General features: G+C 42.7%; 3 protein-coding genes across 6 annotated transcripts; 2 read left to right on the forward strand and 1 right to left on the reverse strand.

The window, feature by feature from the left end:
* The first annotated feature begins 399 nt into the window (after nucleotides 1-399).
* LOC118222207 (serine protease 23) lies at nucleotides 400-6,458 on the forward strand. 2 transcript variants are annotated; one of them, XM_035407605.1, is made up of 2 exons: nucleotides 400-762; nucleotides 4,110-6,458. In XM_035407605.1, the coding sequence occupies exon 2, from the start codon at nucleotides 4,128-4,130 to the stop codon at nucleotides 5,316-5,318; it is 1,191 nt and encodes a 396-aa protein (XP_035263496.1). In that variant the 5' UTR covers nucleotides 400-762; nucleotides 4,110-4,127; the 3' UTR covers nucleotides 5,319-6,458. The 2 variants fall into 2 exon arrangements, with proteins under 2 accessions (XP_035263496.1, XP_035263497.1); XM_035407606.1 differs by lacking the exon at nucleotides 400-762 and adding an exon at nucleotides 845-1,228.
* Nucleotides 6,459-7,590: 1,132 nt separating this feature from the next.
* vbp1 (von Hippel-Lindau binding protein 1) lies at nucleotides 7,591-11,683 on the forward strand. The gene is made up of 6 exons (XM_035408055.1): nucleotides 7,591-7,732; nucleotides 8,761-8,885; nucleotides 9,354-9,420; nucleotides 9,538-9,636; nucleotides 10,293-10,431; nucleotides 10,923-11,683. The coding sequence occupies exons 1-6, from the start codon at nucleotides 7,652-7,654 to the stop codon at nucleotides 10,997-10,999; spliced, it is 588 nt and encodes a 195-aa protein (XP_035263946.1). The 5' UTR covers nucleotides 7,591-7,651; the 3' UTR covers nucleotides 11,000-11,683.
* Nucleotides 11,684-13,260: 1,577 nt separating this feature from the next.
* Nucleotides 13,261-22,216, reverse strand: rab39bb (RAB39B, member RAS oncogene family b). Of its 3 annotated transcripts, none has more exons than XM_035411830.1 (3): nucleotides 21,741-22,216; nucleotides 20,143-20,369; nucleotides 13,261-16,853 (listed from the first exon to the last, which is right to left on the reverse strand). In XM_035411830.1, the coding sequence occupies exons 2-3, from the start codon at nucleotides 20,355-20,357 to the stop codon at nucleotides 16,427-16,429; spliced, it is 642 nt and encodes a 213-aa protein (XP_035267721.1). In that variant the 5' UTR covers nucleotides 20,358-20,369; nucleotides 21,741-22,216; the 3' UTR covers nucleotides 13,261-16,426. The 3 variants fall into 3 exon arrangements, with proteins under 3 accessions (XP_035267721.1, XP_035267723.1, XP_035267722.1); XM_035411832.1 differs by lacking the exon at nucleotides 21,741-22,216 and adding an exon at nucleotides 21,084-21,703; XM_035411831.1 differs by lacking the exon at nucleotides 21,741-22,216 and having other exon boundaries at nucleotides 20,143-21,062.
* Nucleotides 22,217-23,541: the final 1,325 nt, after the last annotated feature.

Below are 23,541 nucleotides of genomic sequence, written 5' to 3' on the forward strand. Positions count from 1 at the left end.
ACACATTGGAATGACATTTTGGAATGCATAAACCTGGCTAAACCCCTAAACCATGAAATTCTCGGGATTATAGGAAAAACGTTATCATTTAATTATTTAAGGATTCCATTGCCTACAGCTAAACAGGGCTTGCTTGCCTTGCCGTTATAGTTGGCAGGTGGTATTTTGTAAGCCTCTAGAATAATTTTCTGGAGCAAAATTACGGTTTGGCCATTTCCTCAACAAATAAAAACACAATGCAAGCATGCCATGGCATAGCACCTATTCCCTGTGCGTTTTAAAATAAGCACGTTCTATCGTGGTCTACGTGGTTAAATCTTGGTTTCGGATGTGAACAAGCGGTGGCTTAACGTTCCGCGCTGTTGTCTGTGACCACAGACACTGCGTCTGGGCGCTAGGACCGCGAGGGAAAGTACAATAACGCTACACTTAGAAAACAGCATCGGTAGTTTGAAGAAGCTTGAAAGTGCAGGGCTGCCTATGCCTCTCTCACGGGACGAGCAGACTGACACACACGCACAGAAACGCGCAGACTTTAAGACTTACCTCGGTATCAGCTCGATTTGGCCCGACTTGGTTCGGATACGTGATTTAAAGTAGGGACTCGTTCTAAGTGGCCCGAGGGGAGGAATATACCTGCCATTCACAGATATGAGATGGGAGTTAGACAGAAAGACGGAGTAGCCTACCCGGCGTTTTTGGAGGGGAAGAAGACGTAATCTGGATTTAACTGGACGGTCCTTCTGTTTTATTGTCCCAGAGGTAAATGTAATTTGTTTTTTGTAAATGTCCTTTCTTGTATAATTAACCAACTTTTCACTTTCAGTAACTTTAGTCTCAACATAATCTTCACTAGGAACTGTGGCGCAAGTTCAATATCACAATAGGCTGCTCTGCGCATTACTACAGTCGCCTTCAAATCAGCAGAAACTGAAATCGCGGTTTACTCTGATAACGTGTGCAGTTGTGTTGAGTGACAGTGACGTATTTTAATCGGTATGGCCCTTTGGTACCCTTCAGATAAAAGAAAAGAATAAATGATCTTTTCAAACTTCAGTTGCGATTGCACCATGGTCCTGAGCCCATCAGCACGAACGAGAGAGCCAAGTAAACACAGTTTGTTGTTTTAGGGGACTTGATATGTGACAGTGTAACAGTCATTCACGGGGGAGAAGAGACAAAAGACCAAGCGGGGGTTCACTGGACAAAAGCGACGTCTGGGAAACAGGTTGTTCTCAAGGAATTCCTTAGTTTCTCAGATAATGGTTAGAGTTGCGTTTGGGAAAGACACTTTAGAGAACTGCATTAACGAAGGTAGCTTTGTATGACACGTGAGTCCTACGCCCTGTTAATGTTGTGATTTAGAGTTGATTTAGACACGGAAGTGTCGCATGTGTTCTCTGTATGTTCTGGAGATTTAGAGGAAGACCAGGGTGGGTTTTTTAAGGTGGTAAAAGATGTTGCAGAAATGCGGGAATGCAGTCTGTATTTGCAAGGTCTATAGAGAGACTCTGGAATATTCTGAGGACTGGAGGCATAAGCACACACTCAATCTGACTGCATACAGTTACATTTTCAGTGTCAATTCAACTCTTATAAGATTGCATTTGGTCCCGCTCCAGAATGTGGGACCAAATGTTACCTGTTAAGAGTCAAATTAACACTAAACATTTTTCTGTGCATTGCACTTTAGTTCTCCATTTCAAGAAACACATGTAAGGGAGGGAAAACCTATTGTTTTCCACAGATACTTTTTAATGAATGTGAGCTCCAAAAACAATGCCATGTAATAAAATATTTAATGTGCAACATTTCTGATTAATTTTGTTTAATCAATATCCATATTTTGTTCTTGCTTTGTCAAGTGCCATGGCCAAATCTTGACCATACTCCCAGTTGTAAGTGAATTATCTGTATCTTGGCTTTGTGCTTTGTGAAGCTTTGTTAGTAGTCCTTTACTTCTTATCCTCTTGTCATAAATGCCTTGTGCTTACAGGAAGACCTCTATAAATGAGGATAGGTCAGTCAACCATGTGACCAAACTTCAAGGTCATGTGGTGAAACTACTGAATCCTTTTTAATGGATCCTTCAGAAAGGATAACAAGTACTGAGGTCGGATATTATGGGATATCTTGTTCCTATGCCAGTCTTGTTGATGCATTGACTAAATTCGCACTGACAGGCCATCATCAGTTTTCCCTGCAATGAACCAGCCTCTTTTGGCCCCAGATACATGTATAATGACTGGAATTTCCTTGTCTATACTGGATGTTTAGTGTGAGGGTCTTTGAAATCTTTAGGTTGATGTTTTAAGGTTTATTGAGGTAACAGCATATATACATATCCTGACTCTGTAAAATCATGACAATTTCTCCCTCCATTGGCCACATTTTAAGAGTAGCTTTCAGAAAGAAAATGGACAGGGAGCAAAAGACAAGTCTGGATGAAATTCATACAACACAGACTGAGCTTCCTCTCTGTACCTTCTCTAAGCGCAAAGCTCTGAAGTTTGTAAATGTCTTTATATTGTGTTGGGAGTAACTGATGATGGTCTGAAAACAATGAAGGCTGCTTCATGTGTACATAAGAAAATCAGCGTTGCAGTTTTCCCCAACTTAAATACAATCACGTACTCTGTGTGTAAAAACATGACTGCCCCATTATGGAAAAAGCTGCTCTGTGTACACTTATGCTCTTGACTCAGTTTCAATTCGGCTATGACCCTGTGTGTTTTCCTGAAAGTAATACAAACTACTAAATTTCCCTGTTTCAGATATGGATGAACAGTGCAGTGATTGTGCTGTTCTGGTTGGATCCATACAGCGGTGTAACCTTTGTCTCTGTGAGCGCAGTCATCTTTATCTTCTTGCCCTGACTTGTTGGATTTAGTTTTTTTTTCTCCAGACACTCACTCTCTCGTTCTCCAGCGCAGCCTGAGGGTCCATATTCCTAAAGCTGATCACGTTTCCCTCGGTCTGTCCCAGCTGCCTGCATGCACAAACCACACATGCGCTAGTGCAGACACATGGAGTAGCCCATAATACTGAAACACAGCAGGAGCCCCACCTTGCCCCAGAGCTTTAACCAAAAAGATGAGTGAAGACATCCTTTCTGCCAAGCACATGCAGGTGCATACAGATGCACACACACACACACACACACACATGCACGCACACACCAGAGCCTTTAGTCCCCCCAATTAATCAGCCCCATTTAGAGCGGATCTGCTGCAACTTGCTGCCAAACGCATTCAAGCTTACACCTCTTGCCCTTTTGTCAGCACATCCAAAAACTTGTCATTGACCACAAGCTTTTCCCACGGGGCATGTCCGAGGGCGACGAGCTCGACTCCCTTTCTGTGTGAAACGTTCTTATTAAGCCTCGTGAGCATCCTTAAGGCCTGCTGAAAACCTGCGGAGTGGGTGGGGGTGTTCGTGGAGAAGGGCACAATGGCTGCTTTGTAATCACGGGAGGGCATAATGGACGTGAAGTGAAGTGAAGACCTGCAAGGCAAATGTAAGATGGTGTCGCACGGTTTCATGGACTCGCAATCAGACTGGAGCAGAGGGGGATTGAAAATCCACCTGCCATGTTCTGATTGCATGCAGATGTTGGGCAGTAAAGCGTCCAGTATTTGCGAATGACTAGCTTCACACAGGCACCGGGGGAGCCGCAGTTGTTTTCGATGAATAAAAGTAATCTTTTTTTAAACATCATTAATCAAAGTACATTTTTGCAGACTGCCTGGCTGCCCTACCTAATCTGTGTTGTAACTTGAGTCGGTTCATCTGTGTGTATGTGTGTGCATGGGTGCGTTTGTCTGTGTGTATGTCAGTGTGTGTCTGGCATGTGTGTGCGTGTATGTGCGTATGCGTTTGTGGGTGTGTGTGTGTGTGTGTTTTGTCTGCCCCCACGTGGAGAAAGTGAGCTTTTTCACTGGAATACAGCAAAGAAATCATGATTTTTTCCCCCCTTTTTTTCTCCTGGTCACTGTCATTGAGAATTTGTATTTATTCATACGGAACTGTAAATGTTCTCTAGTGACACAATTTGAAAACTTCCAACAAGTATATATATGTTGATTATTCTTCTTCTGTCTTTGTTTTAGGTCACCGTCATCCCAACCATGTCAGCACACCTGAGAGCTGTGGGCACCTCTCCTCTCTCCTCCTGTCTCCTGCTCCTCCTGCTGCTCCTCCCCCTCGCCCTGTCATTTCGGGCGCGACCACCCCACCAGCATCCGGGCCACCTGCCCTCTCTGGTGCCCCACGCCCCTCGCTCGCTTGCCCGCCCCCGCTTCAGTGCCCAGGCTCAGCTGGACTTCACCACCCACTGCAATTCCAGCTGCTACCACCGAGGGGAGCAAGAGCCCAGGCGAGAGCTGCTGGCTGACTGGCTGGCCTTCGAGACACTGTACGACAACGGCTCGCGCACCCTGACCACTGTGGACGTTGAGGACGGAGACGAGGAAGAAAGCGAGGGACTCATCATGGACGCGGTGCCGCGTTTGGCCAGAGGGAGGCGCTCCGCTCCCGCCATCGGGCGCGGGAAAAGGCGCAGGCGGCAGATCTATGGCGCCGATGGGCGTTTCAACATCCGCGGTGACAACTTCCTGCTCGACTACCCTTTCTCCACAGCGGTGCGCATCTCCACAGGCTGCACTGGGGTCCTGGTGTCTCCACGCCATGTCCTGACCGCCGCCCACTGCGTGCATGATGGGAAGGATTATGTCAAGGGTGCCCGCAAGCTGAGGGTGGGCTTCCTGACCCCACCCTCGGTCAACACTACCAAGCCCGGCCAGGCTCCACCGAAAAAGCCCCTGGTGCGCTGGGTGCGTGTCAGGAGGACCCGAGTCCCCAAGGGGTGGATCCAGGGCCCGCAGGACGTGAGCATGGATTTCGACTACGCCCTGCTGGAGCTGCGCTGGCCCCACCGCCGGCCCTTCATGCGCCTCTCGGTGGCGCCCTCCTCCGAGGACCTGGCGGGAAAGCGCATACACTTCTCCGGTTTCGACAGCGACCGGCCCGGCGAGCTGGTGTACCGCTTCTGCCCCGTGGAGGACGAGTCCAACGACCTGATCTACCAGCACTGCGACGCGCGGCCGGGGGCCAGCGGCTCGGGGGTCTACGGGCGCGTCTGGGACTCGGACCTCGAGCGCTGGGAGCGCAAGGTCATCGGCGTCTTCTCCGGGCACCAGTGGCTGGAGATCGACGGCGAGAACCGCGACTTCAACGTGGCCGTGCGGCTCACGCCGCTCAAGTTCGCCCAGATCTGCTACTGGCTACACGGGAACCGGGTGGACTGCAGCAAGGACTGAGAAAACATCTGGGGGAATGGGGGGGGGGGAAGAGTGGAGGGATTTTGCGGAGGAAAGGGGGCAGATTATTTCAGTTTAGAATTAACTCTCAAACTACTTCCTCTGAGTGCAGCAGAGCTTGAGAGAAATACAATCCCGAGCCGCTAAACATGGGGAAAACAGAAAGAATCTAAATCGGATTAAAAGCAGGAATGTTTGACCTTTGTATGGACTCCTTTCTGGACCAACCCCCTTTTGCTGTTTGGTACAGGCATCTCACTATGGATCTTGTTTGACTCCTTGAATGTGCGTTTTTTGTGTCTGTTTTACTTGCCTGACTCCTAACAGTTTGCTGGCAGTGTGGCATGTAGCTGTGCATTTATTTCAGACTAGTGTGCCGATGACATAATCACAGCAGCTTATAAAAGCACTTTCTCTTTGGCCAGCCTTACACTGCCTCTGTATTTCCATCACGTGAAACAAACCACTAGTAGTGGCGGGGACACAGTCCTGTTTTTTTTCTCACCTTCATCAAGATGGACTCCCAACTGAACCTTTGGGATATGGTTGCATTATTTATAAGATGAAAAGCTAGTGTTAGTGTGAGATTTCCTGGTGACTGTGCCTGATGTTTCCGCTGTAACCACTACTTTGCAGAAGAGACAACGCAGAGCTCAGCTGCTCAGGACATGGCTGCAGCTGCCTTTGCTTCTTCCTGACAGAACCAGTGTGCTTCAGTGCATTGAATTTAAAGGTGTAGGTGTGAAAGTCAGTTGTAAAAGAAATGTGGGAAGTGAAAGGCATGCATAAACATAAGCAAGAATGATAATTTAGATTTTGGGACTGTGACTCAGTTCTCCTGTGCCCTTTGTGCGATTTACAGCCCGGTTATAACACCAGACTAATCCTTCTTTCACTCTTAGCACCAGAGCACAGCAGCACTTCATAATCTTACAAAGAAAAGTTGGAGGAAAAATGAAATAAGAGCAGGTTTGGCTGTTGTACATGACTTTTGGAAAAGACCTGATTCTGGCCTATCTAAGTGGGGTAGTGGTGGTGGATGGGTTGGCTGATGCATCTCTATGTTGTTGCCAGTACATTTTTATTTTTTTGGAAAATGCTTCTATCTATTTTAATAAACAAAAGATTGTCTATCCCAACTGTTGTGGTGTTACATCGAATGCATATTTATCTAATAGTCCATGTGTATGCCGTAGAAGCACAACATTATATATCCAGAAAATTTAAGATGTGTTGGATGTGATCTCTATCATATTTAATTCCAGAGTGTGGATGGGCATCATCACAGTGCATTATAAAATATTGATTATCAGCTCTGCACTCACAATGAATTGCATTTGGAATTCTACAAATGTGCACATAGTCATTCACTATTCCTGATAGGTTCAGGTTTGGTTAGGTACTAGTAGTTTTTCCAATTCAGTATTTTGGGAGTTTTTCCAGAATAATGTGACAGAGAATTTTCATCGGATGGAGTGTATTTAAGAATGGAGAATCTATTCTCAAAGCAACTCCTGTCACATTCAACCCCCATAAATAAAAAAAATAAAGACGGCGACCACATCATATATGGGAATAATCTGTATAACAAAACTTTTCTATATGGCTTGTTTTCTTCTAAAAGTAAAACTGGTTTACAAACAAAAAACAAAACAAAATAAATAAATAAAACACCCATATTTCAACTGCTACAGAAAAAGTGCAAATCTTTATGCCTCCTGAGAAATGTTGCACAAGCACGACCATATGACATGTAAGCATGGAGAATGTTAGGATGTAGGCCAGGCACAAGTGAAGAGAAAAACTGGTCAAATAAATCTAATCTGTTCAAAGTGCTACACATTCTGTACCAACATAAAAAATTAAAGACCTTTAGATTTTTTGTTACATTTTTTGTCTAGCTTCATTTATTTAACGAAGTTATTTTCTACGTCACCGAACTCACTCTCTCGTTTTCTATTTAATGTATAACCATTTAATCACATCCATTTTATAAATTCAACAACAGTAACATATAGACACGAAGCGGATAACACCTGAATTGCAGGTACCAGGTACACATCGTTAATTGGGGCGACAGGTATGCCAGCAATACAGTGATGATTAAATAAGTACGAAGGAACCATCTTGATTTTAACAAACTGCCAAACAAGAAAAGCAGTATTTCAGTGATAGATGATACGTAACGGACCAGTCGAGGGACATTTGGCTCACTCCCCGTCAATGTTGATTTATGGAACGTATTCTCTAGAGAGGGGTGGGGAGAGAAAACGTACGTTCCATGCGCGTGACGCTCAACTTCTGCGTGAGGAGGGAGGGGTAATCTTTTCAAGATGGCGACGACCACGGAAAGTAGCGATGCCGGGGTTGCGAACAAGAAAAAACATCTCGGAATCCCTGAAGCAGTCTTTGTGGTGAGAAAACAAACGTTAAACTGTCACGTCTGCGCCTACTTTTTAGAATCTGTCGGGTTTCTGCATTGAAATTTAAGCAGAACAAAGCACTGTGTCTCGCTTTGTTTCGCGAGCCAGCCAGCCGCAACCATTAAACGTGCTAACGTTAGCTAGCTAGTTCTCCTTTTAAGGTAGTTTGAAGGCAGCTAACGTTAGCTGTCTGGCTAGCAAAGGTTTAATCTGACAACTACAAGCTAGTAGCGTTAGTGAATACATTGGAGGTCTGCACCAAAGAGAGAATCTCTGCATTTCAGACCATGTGTAGCTATCGAGCTAGCCTAGTGCCAACAATAGCTATATCGACCAGTATACAGCTATACGATTAACGTTAACAATCCTCAGCTACGAATCCGTTAACTTTAATTTACTGGTCCGTTAAAAACATATTAGCTTTCCAACTGACACAATTCATCGGCAATATGTTTCCTTGAACGGTAAATGATAGATGGTTTGTTAACGTTTGTTAAGTTAAGCAGTAGTTGTTTAGCTATTTTTTTTTGCACTAGCTAAATGCATTTCACTTGCAGTGTGTAATATTGTACGTTTATAACACTACAGTAGTAATCTGTTTCATAGAAACCGGACGTGTGTATGGACCATGTACAGTACAGTCAACGTAATAACTAATTATCGCTTTTTTCTAGACAATCGGCAAGTTTATTGAGCTACAACTTATTGACAGAAAATATTAACGACATAATATAAAGCTACATAAGTATTATCATGCAGCTGGTGGTCTTGTGTTGCGGAATCACTTCAACGTTAAATGCATGTCTTGCGTTAAATGCATGTCTTGCGTTAAGTGCGTTTAAGCGCAGCCTTAAAAAGAAATTGAAGATTTTTTTCATCCAGACTATAAATTCCTCAGTCATTCGTGATTGGTGACTCGCCACTGCAGATGGAATTGTGTCTCGAAGTGCCGTCGCAGCTGTCTGTGTTGTTGAGCTGTCTGGTTCTGTTCTGTCTCTGCCTCTGCGTGCCGGGTGCAGGAGGATGTGGACTCCTTCATGAAGCTGCCAGGCAATGACACGGCCGACGCGGTGCTGAGGAGGCTGGATGAGCAGTATCAGAAGTACAAGTACATGGAGCTCAACCTGGCCCAGAAGAAACTGAGGTATGGGGTGTGGCAGTGGTTCCCAAACTTTCGATGACTCGTTTAAATGGATAGTTCCCCCTAAAAATGAGGAGGCTATTAATTTCTTGAAAAAAGCCCTTTGACTCTACAGCTCTCAGCAGGATCTCATTGCAGATTTGATCAATAAAGTACAGTAAAGTAAGAAGAGCTATGGTTACGAATTCTCTTTTTAAAAACTAGACATATAAAAAAGTTATTCAGTTTGAGTGATTGAACTTTCAATGTCAACCCCATTCTGCGGAGAGCTTTAGTTGTTGAGAAATGTATTGAGTTAAAGATCCCCTGTTAAAATGTAGGCTAAAATGTTAAAATATGAAATTAATTGAAATAAAATGTTAAAGCAAATTCATATGAACTAATAAGAGTGCAGTCTTTTCCTGTACACTGTTGTAAGTTTATGGAGCAGAAGCAGGTATTAATAATTGTTCTCGCTTCGCTGTTTCTCAGGTTAAAAAGCCAAATTCCACAGATCAAGCAGACGTTAGAAATTTTAAGACACATGCAGAAGAAAAAGGTAAGCATGGGATTTACCATCTTTCATGTTTCCATTTTCTTTCAGTTTCATCCCTTGTGCGATGTTCTGTCAGTTTTTTATTGCGTTAGTGTTTCTACCTGTCCCTTCTTTTTCTAGGACACAACGGAGCCCATGGAGACACGCTTCCTGTTGGCTGATAATGTGCACTGCAAGGCCTTGGTACCGCCCACAGACAAAGTTTGCTTGTGGCTTGGGGTGAGTCTTAATCAGAACTCTTCCCAAATGGAAAAATCCATCAATGTCAGAAATCGCTTTCACTCACGGATTAGCAGGGTCTCTCTGTCTGCAGTTGTCTTGTGCAAGGATCAGCAATAAAATCTAGGGGTGTCAAATGCACATGGACAATTTTGACCCTTTAAATGTGACAGTAACAAGTTGAAATGAACAGATTCTACAAAGGGGGTGATGGGATTTGGAATCTGGAACTTCTAAGAGGACAGATATATGAAACTTGTACCTGGTTTTCCAGTATACTTCAAAATTGGTCATGGGTGCATGCATACACAGACACATTCATTATGGTACACAGTACCATAATGAATATACCGTACATGGTCTATGCCATAGCTGTTTAACATGACCATGATGGTAAAATGGACTGAATTGTTGCATGCTGTATGTGGGTATGCTGAATTCACTTAAAGGAAAAACATTTCAATAGGCATTAGCTTTGTGAATCATTACCAACTGTTAGTTGGTAGTACAAGTTACATTCCATGTGCGTGATGCTCTTGGGTGTGCTGAAGTCCAGGCTTGACACAATGCTAGATACTCTAGACCGTAGGTAATTGATGAGCCGTGATGAGCCGATTGGGCCTGTTGTTGTCTGATGTATATATCCTCGTGCCCAGGCGAATGTAATGTTGGAGTACGACATCGATGAGGCACAGTCTCTGCTGGAGAAGAACCTGGCCACTGCCTCTCGGAACCTCGACTCCTTGGAGGAGGACCTGAACTTCCTGAGAGACCAGTTCACCACCACTGAAGTCAGTATCCTTCCACCTGAGCACTGGGTGCAAATGAGCGAGGGCACTATTTGTGAATCAGCGGAGGAAGGTGTAACACGCAGATTTAACTGTCATCTTGTTACTGTTACTGCATCTGAAGGCAGGTTTTATTGTTCATAGTTTTAAGATAATTTTAAGTATGGATGTGACAATGTGCAGTTGCTAGAGGGAGATGTAATGCAACTTTGTTGATTGATGTGGAAAGATACCACAGTGATGACTTCGGTACATGTTCAGTTTGGATTGTAATTGGACAAGATTAGCATGCGGAAAGGAGAATTCTGATCCGAGAACAGCTCTTCCCTTCCGAACTCAGAGGAATTAAATCACATCTTTAACCAGGTAAGTAAAGGTAAACGTGCCGTCGCTCGGGAGGCGACTGCAGCCCCCTTCACGGTAAACCGTCATAATTAAAGACTTCTGTTTGGTGCAAAAGAAAAGAAAAAACAGTCCTTAACCCATGCTCCCCTCCAGACATGGCACGTGTCTACAACTGGGACGTCAAGAGAAGGAGCAAAGACAATCTCTCAAAAATTGCTGAGAAGTCTTAAGAGCGCAACTCCCACCATAACTCTCACCCTCCCCTTCCCCCCCACCCCCCCCCCCCCCCCCTCTAAAAAAAGAAAAAAAACCATTGCATACTTTACCACCTGGTCTCTCCATTGTCATTTGAGTTATATATATATTTTTTAAGAAGCTTATTTTTCAGACCGCAAAATTAACAAGTCTCTGTTTTTTTGTATTGTTTGTATTATTATTGGTTTTTGATGTTGGCAGATTACACTTAGGGGATGGTGATTACGTTTTTTTTAAAAGTCTGTTTATTTATATGCAGCAGCCTGAACCCTTACAGGTGCTTGGCACAGCTGGAGTCTGAGGACCAGGAAATGTCCGTGTGATGTTTCTGTGAGGTTCGGCCCGTGGCATCGGAGGTGCTAGCAGTGCAGCGGCTTTTCCGCGGGGCACCTTTTGATCCTACAACAGTCGGCAAGAGTTGCGCTGAACCTTATTTTTTAGTGGGCCAGACAGCGGCCCCAGATTTTTGTCACAAACACCCCCCCGCCCCTACCCCCAGTCCCACGCCTCAGCTAACCCGTCCTCTGATGCATGTTTTCCCCTCTGTCTCTCTTTCGGTCTTGTGGTATTTATTTGTCACACTGTATAAATACTGGAAAAGAAGGATGAAAACTGGGGAAATGGCAAAAAAATTAAAAAGACAAATGTGATTTAAAATATGGTGCTTCATGTTTTGTGTGCGTGCGTGCTGTAATTTAACAATGTATTAAAATCTGGGTTGCTAAGAATCGTTTTGAATGAAGATGTAGCTTCAGGGAAATTTGTGGTGACCCAACGAAAGCAAAAACCACGTTTACCTTCCCTTTTCGGTAAGTTCAACAATGCTTCATTTTATACCCGATTTCAATACAAGAGCGGACGGAGCGAGTGAAAGTTAATATGTCAGTCCCTGTACATTGTGGAACCAAACCCGTACGGAGGAAGCTGACTGGAAAGCGGGGTATTTCTGCTTCAGGGCATATATTCATAAAGGGTCTCGGAGTAGTCGTGCTGATGGAGGATCAGGCTCCCCCTATTCATATCCTAACCTTTTATTTTTTTTAAAAAGCAAAACTGTTCCCAGATTTGCGCTCCTCCTCTGAGCTTTATGAATACGGGCCCAGATCTCCTTACATGTTCGTTTTCACTCAAAGCCAAAGGAGCGCTCCACACCGATTACCTACCTGGGGTTTCAAATTCTGCCTGTTTTCACCAGAGTGGGCGCCAGCTAATCTAGTCCTAGCCATTAAGTGACAGTGTTGAAGCTTACCCAGAGGCAGAAAGGCTGAGAGGTCGAATTCAAGCTTGAAAATCTCCAAAGTAAAAACCTTTGGAGAAGAACCGTGGCCCGTTTAGCACAGGTCTGAAATGACTGTGAAGCAGTAAACCACTGACTGGGTCTACAAGGTGGTTTTAAAGAATACTTCATGGCTTAACCACTGACTACGTTTTCTGCTGTCCAGAGCGTGCTTTCAGACACCACACTGTCTCAGCTAATTTATGTGAAAATTGTTGAATGATAGTTAAACTCATCTGTTTAGACCACCGGTATGCAAACCGGCTCCTGAAAGGCCCTGGTGTCTGTTTTCCCCCATTATAGTCAGCTCAGGTGAGACGACTGTAATTACCTGCTTGAGCTGATCAATCAAGGGCTGGGTAACAATGCAAAACCAGCAGACCCTGTGTTTCATGAAGATGAGGACTGCGAGTTCCTGGTTTAGACATTGACGAATTTCATGTTGCACCCCTAGTTTCTTTGTTCTAGCCAGGTTTAGCTTGTAATTATTCTTTGATTGACGCATGCTCTTTCTGTTCAGTGTACTTTGGGCACAAGCAGTGTGACATGGAGCTCACTTCCCCCTTGGGCTGCTGAGTTACTGTTGCGAATGCAGAACAGCATTTTTCTCTTGTTGCTCCGGTCAGTATTAACTTGTTTCACTTGTTTCACTTGGGGCTCGATGGCTGGATGATTTTTGTGTGGTTTGGGTAGTATGCACTCTTGCTTTCTGTCTGGTGCTGTGGCAATAGCAGTACACTGCATACCACTTAGAACTTGTAGACTTGTTGGCACTCCCTGTCCTTGTTGAGTCTGCTGTCCTTTAGTCATTATTAGTCTCTTATTCAAACCAGATCACCAACTTTTAAGACCACAGATGAATTAACAAAAATGAACCCACAACGAGAAAAGACTGCAGCCCCGTAAGTCTGGAAATTATTAATTGGTGTGTCAGACAATCTATTTTCAAACCTATTTGCATTTGTAGTAGTTTATTTTATTTGAATACATGGAGTGTGAGAGTAAGAACTGCCAGGGCAAGTCTAGCAGGCTATTGAAAATTTGCATTTTCATACCAGTTCGTAGTAAACCTGTGGTCTTCCACATGTGAAAATACATTTCAAACGGCAAACTTGAATTTTTGCATAGACCAACTGTTTCAGTTAAGTTCAGATTGGAACGAGAATGCTGCAGCATCCATATCAATTCTGTCTTAGCATGTTATTTTGAATACCTCCGTACTTTGTCAGCACATTAAAATTCCTTTGACTAAAAATTTGGGACACCTGCTATTTTGGGAGATTAAAAAAAAGTCATGACTATAAGAACTTAATAAATATTCAGTACATTGTTTTAGTTTTAACGAGGAAGAAAAAAATTACAAGTCACATTTCATTATCTTTAGTACAATTCAGCTTTTGCTAGACAAGAGAGATCCATACCCATTTTAAAATGGCTACATGACATCATACAGCTCGGATTTGGAAAATTTCAGTCCAGCACCTACATGTTGAAGAAAACTGGCAGAGAGAAACACAGAGCATGTGGAATAGTAAGAGAAGCCAATGTTTTTTTGAATGTTCTTTGATTTTTTGTTTAACATTTCCTTTACCACTGTGGAAAACAAAAGATGCTTAGCCAGTGTTGTACAATGGGGTGGGTTCTCATTGGTCGATCTCAGTGAGGCTGGGTTTGGAAGGAAGAACACAAACAGCCATTTTTTGTTCAAGTAAGGGCACTCCTTCTGCCTTGGTCATTTTTCAGGTGATCTTAAGTAGGGACCTGCCATAGAGTCCCTAATTTTGCCTCATAGTGGTCCATTGATTTAGTATGTCACTGCTCCGATGCTTATGTGAGTCCAGTGGTCTACAGTGTTGATGAGCAGGTTGAAACACAAGGATGATTCAACTGTAGTGGGTTACTGCCTGATTCAGACAGATATGGCCAGCTGTCTTGCTTCCCTGGTGTGAGTACATGGATGTTACTAAGCCTAACCACTCAAGAAAAGCAAAGATAAATGTTTATTGTTTAACCCCCAAGCATTAACCATTTATAATTTCTCTTTCCTGAATCTGACACCTCAAGCATGAATCTAACCTGTGACCCAATCCATTCGACAGCTGCTATTGATGCAGGTAGTGAATTTGCCGTTATCTTTGGAAAGGCAAAGCAGTTGTGTTGACACGTGTTACAGTGGATGGGTTTCCTGTCTCCATGTAAAAGTGGAGGTCATGCTGAAAGTCAGGGGAGGGCAGATTAGCGTGAATGCCAATGGTAGCGAGTGACACGCTGCTGCAGACTGAACATATGCACACCAAAGGTACTTGTACAGACAGCCTGTAGTCTCAGGATATCTACAGCTAGCCTGCGTACGGCCCACCCTGTCAGCTGGATCGCTCCCATTCGGCCTGCATGCGGTCACTGCTTCTCCCAGCCCTCACAGCAGTGTGAAATTAGCTGGAGCGTTTGGAATCCAGGCTGGTACGAGTCTTCGAAAGGCCTCACGCGGGATAGAACTGACGAGCTCTGGTGCACGTAAGAGAGACCGGTGCGTGGGAGGAAGTGTTGGGGATCAGCACCGTTAAGAGACCAGAATGACTGTGGGCTGTACCTGCTGTAGAGTCACACCTGCTGTGCGTCAGACAGACAGTGAGTGTACACTGGAGAGGCATGTCACGATGGAAGAAACAGGACATGGCAGGGTTGAGCAATAAAGGATTTTCTGTCTGTCAGTAATTAGTGTTTATAAAAAAGGGACACTTCAAATGTAACGGCAGACCAGCATTCACCACTGAATTTAAAAATCTGAAGATGTCACATTATTGTGGGATCGGATCTAAAGTCTGTGGGGGAAGATCAAAAGAATGAAAGCTAAGTGCAGGAATTAAATGTAGTCCAGTATAGTTTCAGTAAAAAAAGAGAAAAAAGTCCAGTGGAACAATTCAATGCTATTTAATAGTGCCTTTTTTAGTTGTTCGGTTCTGTTAGTGATGAATGAGTTGCTGACACATTGAAGGGACCCACTGCCACCTGCAATGACGGTCCCTAAAGACACATCCTCAGTTTGGACACTCTGTGCCTTAAGCAAAATCACATGTTTAAGAAAGCCACATACTATTATTTACCCCATAATAGTTTACGTTCTTCACTGCAAATTATCTGTGATAAACTGCATCTCCAAAAGAGCTAGAGGAAAACATGATATATACCCAAAATTGTGTTGTTAAAAGTAATTCACTCATTTAATTCAACCTATGTAATATGCTTAAGGTGTGAGATTTTGGACAACTATTTGAATGAATTGTAGCAACACGGTAACATACTTGATATTTTGTATTCATGCACCAATCCCATAAAGTTATTGTCAAATTGTATTGTTTGAGGTCGGGTTGTACGTTTCCACTGAAAATAATGTGCATGAATATCTGCGTGTTGTTCTCTCTGCCTTGGATAGGTGGCAAAAGTGTTTTGAGTGTGCAATATTGAAGGTGCCCCATGGAATTCTGGAAGGTATACCGTTTCACATTGCATTCTTCCATTGCTCTGTCCCGCTAGTACTTCCATGGTTCTGTTGATGGGACGCTGTTAATGCCAGATAATCGGGGGTCAGTGTTTTCACCCAGACTGTGAGGCACTTAGCCCAGTCTCAGCCCCGGAAGACCCCCCCAACACCAAGGAGAGAGGAGGTGGCCCTGCAGGTTTATGATCAGCGCCAATGTCCATGTGGCGCACCCCCCCTCCCCCCATGGACCCAGACCGGGGGCTCTGTCCAAAAATGCCCAGCAGCAGAACTGCCCCCTCTCTGACTCCAGTCACATTGTTCAGGTCTACGTTTTGTACTGTCTCAGGGCAGACCACACCTTATTGGGTGAAAGGAGGCAAGGGAAAGAAGAAAATGGCGGTGAGGGTTCAGAATTACCAATGTTCTTTGAATAGAGGGGGGAAAAATGCCCAAACAGACTGGACAGCGGCAGATTGGAGGGGTGGGGTGGCCAGCAGAGGAGAACAAAGATTGGGTTAAAGTCGATGTAGTGGGCAGAATTCAGGGTGCGAGGTGATGGAATTGAGCAGGGGGGCTAACAGGGCAGGGTTGGCGGTAGGTGTGGAAAGAGAGGTGGCAGGGCGGGGCTGTGATTTTGGGCACCGATCAGCAGAGGCACCGGCGGTCGCTCTTGGTGACCTCCTCGGAGGAGTGCACCACGTTAGGCACGAATCCGCTCTTCACCCCCTCCCAGCCCTCCTGGATGGTGATGTCCCCGCGCTTGACCAGCTCGAAGATGTCCCGCGTCAGGTCCGTGAAGGCCTTCTCCACGTTGATGGCGTCGCGGGCCGAGGTCTCCACGTAGCGCAGGCCGTAGGCCCCTGCCAGCTTCTCCGCCTCCTGCCGGCTCACCTGCCGCTGGGCCTCCAGGTCGCACTTGTGGCCCACCAGCAGGAAGACGATGCTGTGTGGCTGCACGTGGCTGCGCGCCTCCTCCAGCCACTCGTGAACGTTCTGGAAGGAGCGGCGGTTGGTGATGTCGAACAGCAGCAGGCCTCCGACGGAGTTACGGTAGTAGGCCCTGGTGATGGACCTGAGAGGACGGAGGATAGGAGAGGAGAGGAAGGACAGAAAGGGAAAGGGAAAGGAAATGGTGAGAGGGAGGTAGATGAGAGTAAGATGGAGGAAAGAGGGAGGAGGTGAAGGTAAATTAAAATAAAAGGGGGGGGTGGTCAGAAAGTGATGTGGAAAGGAGAAAGGTTAAGGAGAAGATGAGGCAGGGTGGTTTAATGTGGCCATGGGGAAATCACACATAGATGCAGAGGTAATGTGAGGGAGGGGAGGAAGACAGAGACTACCATTGTTATTAAAACCACAAAAAAGTAAATGTTCATACTGTCTGTGGATCACTGGAGGATATTCAATCAGAGACTGCCCTGTGTATGACCAGCCTTTTTAACTCCTCTAGGTTGTGCCCCACTGCCTTCGGCTGAGTGCAAGCAGACATCAGGATGCTTTAGAACCGAGGCCCCCAATTTCACAGACAGGTACAGCTGCACGGAGATATCTGACAGTTGGACATGTGTCTTGGGGCAAAGTTTCTGAGGACGGAGGATGGAGCTTTGTAAAATGGTACTGATGTAAATTTATTCAGAGAAATATACCCAGAGTGGTGTGTTCTTTGTAACTAGTTCCTTCACAATTTGTACAAATTACCTCAACATTAATAGGGACAGAATACATTTTAGATTTGGCCATGTGTGTTGAACATGGTGACAGTAGGTTTGTCAAATTTGTCATTGTGTTTGCATATCATTATGGAAGCATATGTCTACCAACTCAACCAACAACTTGGCTGAAATCCTTAGTAGGGACTTAACTTTTTTTATTTTTTATTTTTATTTTTACCAGAACTGGAGTAATAGAATATAGTAAAAATGAATGTGGGCTGCTGCAGACTGGCTGGATTTGCATTTAACCTCAAGATTTAATTAAACCTGTTTTAATTTTGTTTTAAATGACCAAATTACTTTTTCATTTCCATAATTTTATTGTGAATACCCAGGTTAGGTTCCTTCTCTGGTTTCAGCTATATTGAAAATAAATGAGTAAGCATAAACAAGCATTACCAAAATAAATATAGGGGCACAAAAAATGGAACTCCTGGTAATAATGTGCATATTCTTTACCAGGGATTGTATGTAGAATATAGTTAATGATGGATAAAAATAGACTGTATAGAAAAAGGCGATGATAAAAAAATAAAATATCTTATTGTGATACAAGCTAAGAATGGTACAGAGATTCCATCTGTGAAAACCCAGCTTAAATGTGTGAAAAAATACAAGTCTGTTTTTCAACCACAGATAACAAGTGTGAACTGTGTGTTAGAAAAAAGCCCTGCCACACTGTCTCCTCTCACATTGAATAAGAGGAAAGCCACAAACTAACCTTAGGGTCATTACTGCAAAGCAGCTTAGAATATTTTCAAAATTGTGTAGTGTTGAAGTGTACATTTGAATGACTTTTTTTCAGTTGTAAAAGCATTTTTTTTTACTGTGCAAAATTAACTGCCAAGACGTTAACCTTACTAATATGATTCATTTCAAAATGGGAATTTTACAGTATTATACAGTAATATCTGTCCTCCATCTTGTGACATTTCTGCTTAGTGAGGGTTCTTTATCCAGACTCTGAGAAAGGTCTCTTTTTTCCTCAATATTTTGAAATTTGCCAAATTTCTTTGTGTTTATTTTCAGAATCACACAATTCTTATGAATGCTGCATGTACTTTATGGTGAGATGTTGCACATAATAATTAGTACATACTTGCAAGTGCACATTTCTCATTTGAATTTTAAATCAACGAGCTGTTCAAAATTGAAATTGCATTCATTTGCAGAACAGTTGTTTGTCTTCATGTTCAGAGAAAAAGGAATGCATTATTATTAAACATTATTTATTTCAGTTGAAGTCATACAAATTGCTGCCCAGTTTGATTTTGAATTTTTATTTATGTTGGGAATGACAGAAATCTGTCTGTCAGTTTGTTAAACAATCTCTGTGCTGGGGTTTTTGTACCTCACCTTTCTAAGGTGCTGATTTAGTCCATGTCCTATTTAATATGGAAGCTAGAACCATACTTATATGTGCACCTTTTTATGATCACTCGTTGTTAGGATTTAAAATGTAAATATGAAATTAATCAAACTGATTTACTTGGGGCACTATAATTCATTAAAAAATATTTTATTTACTTAAGTCACAAATGTAAAATTGTGTGCTCATACGTGTTTGATGATTTTATGCCCCATCCATAGTGCAGGGGTATGCAATTCTGTTCTTGGCCTGGTTTTTACTCCATCCAGAACCATAACTACATAAACTTAAGAATTAATCAATCACTGTACTTTCAAGCTCAGATGGAAAAACCACAATCTTCTCTTGCATTCCAGAACCATGGGTGCCTGCCTCTGGACAGCGAGTATGACTGATGGATATATAGGTAGCTTAACCTGGCAGCTCAGGTATAGACAGGAGCAACCCACTTGGGAAGATAGCGTTTCATTTAAATGCTGGTTGTCCAGACATTATTAGGACTGATGAAATACAAAGGCACTAAAATTAGGTACTTTAGGATTCTCGAGTTTCTCTTTTTATGTTTTTGTTGCAAGTATCTACATACATATTGAGTTGAATTTTATGCAAGTCAACAATGACTTGTCATGCTATTGCTGCTGTTGTTTTTTTCTTATAACATAAAGAGTTCCACAATTTCAATTTAAAGGTCATGTTCTCTAAACCCTCGGTCATAGTCCATGATTAAAAGCGCAAGGAAATCTAAATAAAGAAATAAGCTTGTCAGATCCAGTCATAATTAATGGTGTGTACACAAACAAACTAACAAAAACCGCAAAGCTGACATGTACTCGAGGATGAGCGTTGCTTCCTCGATGCTCCTAGTATGAACCCGTCTCAGTTTCAGCTCTGTTGCGAGTGTGTAGCCTACCCCGCACTATCCACCCTCCTAGTCCGCCCATTGCCGTGTGACATCAGCTGTTTACCCACACGCGCACATATGGCAGATGCATCGAGAGCTTTCATTTTGACAGTGCAGTAAAGTTTCCTAACAATATTAGATTACAATTTCTGGATTTACTCCAGCACTTCGTGTATTTTAAATCTAAGTCCCAAAAACGTTAGGCTATTTATTTGTTTGAATAGCTGATCTAAACAAAATATCAATTTTAAGTACAAATATGCTATTTTGTTTGTTTATTTAAGTGTGTTTATTCTTTAGAAACACATTTCATTTTAAAAATGGCCGCACCAAGTCATTGCGTTCACACTGATAGCTGTGTTACAAATGTTACGTCATTTACCTGAATCTCTCCTGTCCAGCTGTGTCCCAAATCTGAAGTTTGATGCGTTTCCCTGGCTCTATCTCCACCAGGCGTGAAAAGAAATCCACCCCTACTGTGGGATCAGACACCTGGGCGAAGCGTCCCTCCGTGAATCGCCGAATCAAGCATGACTTTCCCACTGTCGAGTCGCCGATGACAATCAATCGAAACTGGTACAGCCATATTGCTTCCATGTCTCCCCCGGTCTGTGAAAGAGACACACACGACGTGTAGACCACAACAGTGATTTCCGGAGTAAGGCTAGACCAGGCTACAAACCCTGATCACCCCCACCCCACCATTCCTTCCTGGGAGAGCGGTGTCTCAGAATTTAAAAGAGGTCTGAATGGTAGAGAGAACACCGCTACTCTTTGTGCTGTTTGCCGTCACGTTCCACCCAGCAAGCTGCATTACAAGAGAAAGTATCTTCGGCGATTTAAATGGTTTCTACCATTAAGCTACCACCTTTCATTCCATGCGCGTTGTCTCTCTATGACTGTAAGACAGAAAAATGATAAACGCAAGTAGTCTACATTATATTATAGTCTGTATGCTTTGAAAACACCTTAAACGGCTTTTTCCATAAAGGAGATAGCCCAATTAAATGCAGCCTACACAAACACTCGAATTCACATTGGCGCTACAGATCATATAGGCCAACCCCAAATATTAATTAGACTAAGCCATAGCGACGATGTGAACAAAATATACTCCGTTATGCTATACATCATATGTTAAAATCGCAGAGGAATATGCTACAATCCAAACTGTTATATGTCTTAATTTTGCACTCGTCATGAATAATGACAACAACACTGCTGAAGCTACAAATAGGGGGATTTCTCGCACGGGTCATTAAATAAACATTGCCATTATTTTTTCAGTAACTTCCGATTCATGCTTAGGCCAAGGTTGTTTACCAGAGCTGTGTTTGCGTTCACTCCAGCAACCGTTGTCTCCCATGGTATAGGCTTGTGACAACTACCGCCCCTCTCTTTCGCCAGCGAGAATAATACAGTAGGCTTCGCTATGCAAACACTGCCGTATTCAACTCCCTATTGAATACTTTAGCTCTATTGTCTCATACCGGACATAACTGGGTAGCTAAAGACAGGCGGGTGCCGATACTGTACATAGCTTAAACCCAAAGCCTTTGAAGACTCGCTAATAATGATAACATTTTATTTTCTTAAATAAAAAAATAAAAAAACTGGGTTTCGAAAACGCCAAGGTCAGTTGGCCTCCATTTTGCACATATCGGAAGAACCCAGATCATTTCACGAGAGCAGTTGTTTACATATGGAAAATGATAAATATCTAGGCTCTCTTTTTCCATTATTGTATAGCCTACTTCTGGCAACACTCGAATAAACTACCCCTCTGGCCCATTCAAGGCGATAAGGAACTTTAAAAAACCTAACGCTAAATCATGTTTTTCAGACAGTTATAAATGTATAGTCATTCAACTCACAAATTATTCTTAAACAATAAATATTCACGAAATTCAGAGAACGATTTAACCGAAGCAGTTGGATACAACTACGAAAACATGAATAAGGATAGAAATTTGTGCTTACGGTATTCGGTTGTGCTTCTCAGAGGATGGGTACAGCTAACTCCATGGTGCTAAAGATAGACTATGGTATTTCCGTTTGAAAATTCACACCAGAATAATGACAATAGGCAAAACATAAGCTTACTCAAATACTGTTTTTCCAGGAGGTGAAATCCAGCAACTATCGGGAAAACTTGGTTTAAAATAACAATAAACAAGGAGGAGCAAATTACACCGCCTTCCTGATGAATTCCGGTTTATTGAAAACGAAATGATTTAGGCAAGGATATTGTTCGTTGCAATTCTGTAATGTCGATGCGAAATATTTTATAAATATTCAATATATTGAGTTCTAATGTTAACATTTAATGCCTTTTTCCATGTCCTTTTAAGTTAATGTTTTAAGAATGGAGAAATGTTTAAAAAATTGCTGATGAAATGGCAGCAACATCATCAGCATCATATAGCCTGACTCATCCCGCATCAGTACCATCGCCGTAAAAACCTTAATAGAAGCGCCAAGATATCTTTTCTTATAACTACAGGCACCACCACTTGTTTGGCTGTCGCTACCGTAATGATTGTTGTAAACAATTTATAAAATTCAGAACGGCAATGCGGTCCTCTGATCCGCATCGACAGTAACAACAAAAACAACTGAGAGGTTGTTTGGGAACATCTGAGTTTTATGTCAGTGTAGTTTCTAAGCGTTTCTATCACTTTAGTGGAAGCGTGATTAATAAACATGACATTGTTTGTTTGATTGCTGCAATAACATGGAACAAAATGGCAATACATTTAGCAAACACTCTTATCCAGAAAAAGTTACGCAACTTTCGGCATGTTTTAGACTGTATCCGTTTTACAGCCAAATTATATACACTGAAGCTAGTTAGGTTAAGTACCTTGCTCAGCAGCGTAATAGCAGTGGCTTATCTGGGAATCAAACCCGCAACCTCTAAGTAACACTATAAAAGATTTCTATAGTTTTCACCAAGCCCATGGAGAGTCAGTGATTCGGTCAATTTTTTTCAACAGTTTCTTAAATTTGATTTCTTGTTAACAACACAATAATAGTTCATAATGCATTGTAAATGTCATTCCCAAGCATTGATCTGATCTAAAGGGTAAGGGTTCAGCTAGAATTATGGTGTGCAGTGTTTGTGATAAAGAATAATTATTGGACTTTACCTTTCTCTTAAAATAGCTGGTTAATAGTGGTCTAGGCTGCTGTATCAGTGAGCAAGATCTTTAACATGATTTTCTCCAGCCATTTTTTAAGGTTTTTTCTTCATGGTCCTGATCAAATAGTGCTTATTATCTTTCATATTCTCCTGCTTACCTCTGTACAAGTGTGCTCTGACAACGTTATTACACATTCATTAATTATTCATACTTATACATAGCAACTGTCCAAATGTCCATCATAACATGATACATAACATGTATATATGTAATTATATGAGTTGCAAGACCAAGGAAACAGCAAATCATACATGTAAACAGCAGCAACAATAGTAGAAGAATCTTTCCTAAATATATTACACATATTACAAAGTGGCTTTTATAGCGCAAAAGGATATATGACAATATCTCAATGGGAACACAAAGGCCCCTGGCATTTCAAATGAGCAGAAACCCAGTTGCCAGCTATTTTTTGTTCTCAGGACATTCCTGAAATCTTGGGAAAGTTATATGTTCACAGTGCATACAATACATTTGTTGCTTTTTCTATATTTCTCTTCAACATTATTTTTAAGACACAAGGAATACTGTAGGAAGAGCTTACAGATGTTATTCAGTATTGTTAGGCAAGTTAAAAG

The sequence above is a fragment of the Anguilla anguilla genome, chromosome 3 (genome assembly GCF_013347855.1).
Source record: "Anguilla anguilla isolate fAngAng1 chromosome 3, fAngAng1.pri, whole genome shotgun sequence".
Lineage (NCBI taxonomy): Eukaryota > Metazoa > Chordata > Actinopteri > Anguilliformes > Anguillidae > Anguilla > Anguilla anguilla.